Source organism: Nicotiana tomentosiformis, chromosome 9 (genome assembly GCF_000390325.3).
Source record: "Nicotiana tomentosiformis chromosome 9, ASM39032v3, whole genome shotgun sequence".
Lineage (NCBI taxonomy): Eukaryota > Viridiplantae > Streptophyta > Magnoliopsida > Solanales > Solanaceae > Nicotiana > Nicotiana tomentosiformis.
Genome location: NC_090820.1, coordinates 9102046 through 9104269, shown reverse-complemented (window position 1 = coordinate 9104269; position 2224 = coordinate 9102046). Strand labels below are relative to the sequence as shown.

The following is a 2224-nucleotide window of genomic DNA, read 5'->3' as shown; positions in this document are numbered from 1 at the left end:
TATAGTTGTCAAACTCACAACTTAGATCTTCAAGCTTAGAAGCAGTGAACTCATTTGGATAATATGTAGCAAGTTTCATAATCTTGTTTTTATCATAACTTGCAAAAGAATCATCGGGACTCAAACTAGCCATACCAAGAAGAAGATCAGTATTCACTTCACTAAAACGATTGTTAAGCTCCGAAAGTTAAAATCAATAACATCACAAAAAACATCTGCAAATGATGAAAATATGTAGCAGTTAAGCTTTTACGCTTTGGCCTTCAAGACTATACTTCTCATCCATTTTTGGGATCACAATACTATTCTTATCACAAAACGAAGAGGCATCTTCCATCAAAGAATCCCATTTAGATTTTCTCATTGTTTGTAATTTCCTCTTTGAGAAATCAACAAGTTTCATAACACTAACAATATCTTGATCTTTTCTTTGCAGAGCCATACTCAAATCATATGCAATTGTCAATATTTTTAACATCACATGTAATATACACACAAACTCATAAGATCTTATATCTTCCACTAGACTTTTTGCCAGTGCTTTCTCCTGATAATTTGAACCCTCATTTGCAAGAACTCCAAGTACATGAAAAATTGATGAGAATAACGAAAGTTACGCAATGTCTTAAAGTGAGATCCCCAACGGGCATCACTTGGTCTTTGAAGCCCAAGTTAATTTAATCCACTTCCTGTATGAACTTCACCAAGCACTAATAACTCATCTAATTTTTCAGCTTGATCATATCTAAGCATCTCCCTACGCTTATAAGAACATCCAACAATATTCAAAACATTAGCAAGAATGTCAAAAAAATCATTTACATCATGGTGTTTCTTTGCAACTGCTACAAGAGTTAATTGCAACTAATAAGCAAAGCAATGTATGCAATATGCCGAAAGATTATCTTTCAGAATCAAAGTTTTAAGACCATTGATTTCTCCTTGCATGTTACTAGCTCTATCATACCCTTGTCCCCGTATTAGAGATGAACTCAATGAATGTTGCAAAAGCGAAGAATATATTGCTTTTTGTAATGCATATGTAGTTATAACTTTAACATGAACAAGGCCAAGGAATCGCTCAATAAGTTCACCTTCCTTGTTGACATAGCGTAGAACAAGAGCCATTTGTTCATTATAAGAGACATCTTTAGACTCATCAACTAATATCCCAAAAAACTCCCCATTTAAGTCTTCAATAATTGCTTTCATCTTTTCTTTTGCACAAGAATTCACAATATTTTTTAATATCAGGAGAAATCATGATTTTATTTTTTGGAGCTTTTTCTAATACCACATTTTTCACATCTTTCTTCCTATCTAGATACCATTTTAAGAGATCTAAAAAAATAACATCTTCTTGTAGAAGTTACACTCTCATCATGGCCCCGAAAAGGCATTCCTTCTTTCAAAAGATATCTTATTACATCAATTGAAGCATTCAAGCGAACTCGATGTTCACTTTTAATTTTTCCAGATTGCTTGTCCAAAAAAGTTAGAGTGGATTGTGCTTGGTTCATTAAATCTAGCATCATCTTGAAACATTGATTATGAACACTATTCATGTCACCCACATGTGATTTAATCCTTTCTAAACCTTTATTCCAACCTCTAAAACCATCCGTTGTGAAAGCATCACCCACTTTTTTTCATATCCTCCAACCTTATTTTTTAAACAAGTAACAACAAAAACAATGGTTTAGGAGGATATTCTGAAATTGATTTTCTCTCAGCGGGATCAGGCTCATAATCCAACACTTTTTTCGATGCTCGAGAAGGATTAATATTGTTATTAATAACTGGACATGGAGAACTTGGAAAAGAAGAGCTAGAAGAAGCTGCAGAAGTTTGAACTTTGTAAAAACTCATGATCATATCGACTTTTGCTAGAAGACCCTAAAAATCACAAAGTACAAATTACACTTCAGTTGTATGTTGATGCTTCAAGTCTTGGTTGCTTTGTGCTTGAGTATATTTTTACAAATAATTTAGTATTAGCCTATGTGAAAATAAATACTAGAGCAACATATTACATATTTGACAAATAATTCGAATAGTGATTCACCTTTTCATTTGTTTGCAAATCTTAACACCAAAATAACATTAGTCAAAAGAGAGTCATGACTGTCTAAAAGGTAGAATATTATTTTTATTCATGACTAAGCAACAATAAATTTTAAGCCTCGCATTCCTATTCTTATTACAACTAATAATCCTGCTTCCC

General features: G+C 32.7%; 1 protein-coding gene across 1 annotated transcript; it reads right to left on the bottom strand.

Annotated features, from left to right (window-relative positions):
* Positions 1-241: 241 nt before the first annotated feature.
* LOC138898366 (uncharacterized) lies at positions 242-1212 on the bottom strand. The gene is made up of 3 exons (XM_070184425.1): positions 930-1212; positions 687-845; positions 242-576 (listed from the first exon to the last, which is right to left on the bottom strand). The coding sequence occupies exons 1-3, from the start codon at positions 1210-1212 to the stop codon at positions 242-244; spliced, it is 777 nt and encodes a 258-aa protein (XP_070040526.1).
* Between the last annotated feature and the right edge of the window lie 1012 nt (positions 1213-2224).

Coding starts and splice junctions, on each gene's coding strand:
- LOC138898366 (XM_070184425.1), bottom strand. CDS start 1,212: ATGAAAGCAATTATTGAAGACTTAAATGGGGAGTTTTTTGGGATATTA. Junction 846..929: donor CATGCAAGGAGAAATCAATG/GTCTTAAAACTT, acceptor TAACTCTTGTAG/CAGTTGCAAAGAAACACCAT. Junction 577..686: donor TGGTGAAGTTCATACAGGAA/GTGGATTAAATT, acceptor ATGTACTTGGAG/TTCTTGCAAATGAGGGTTCA.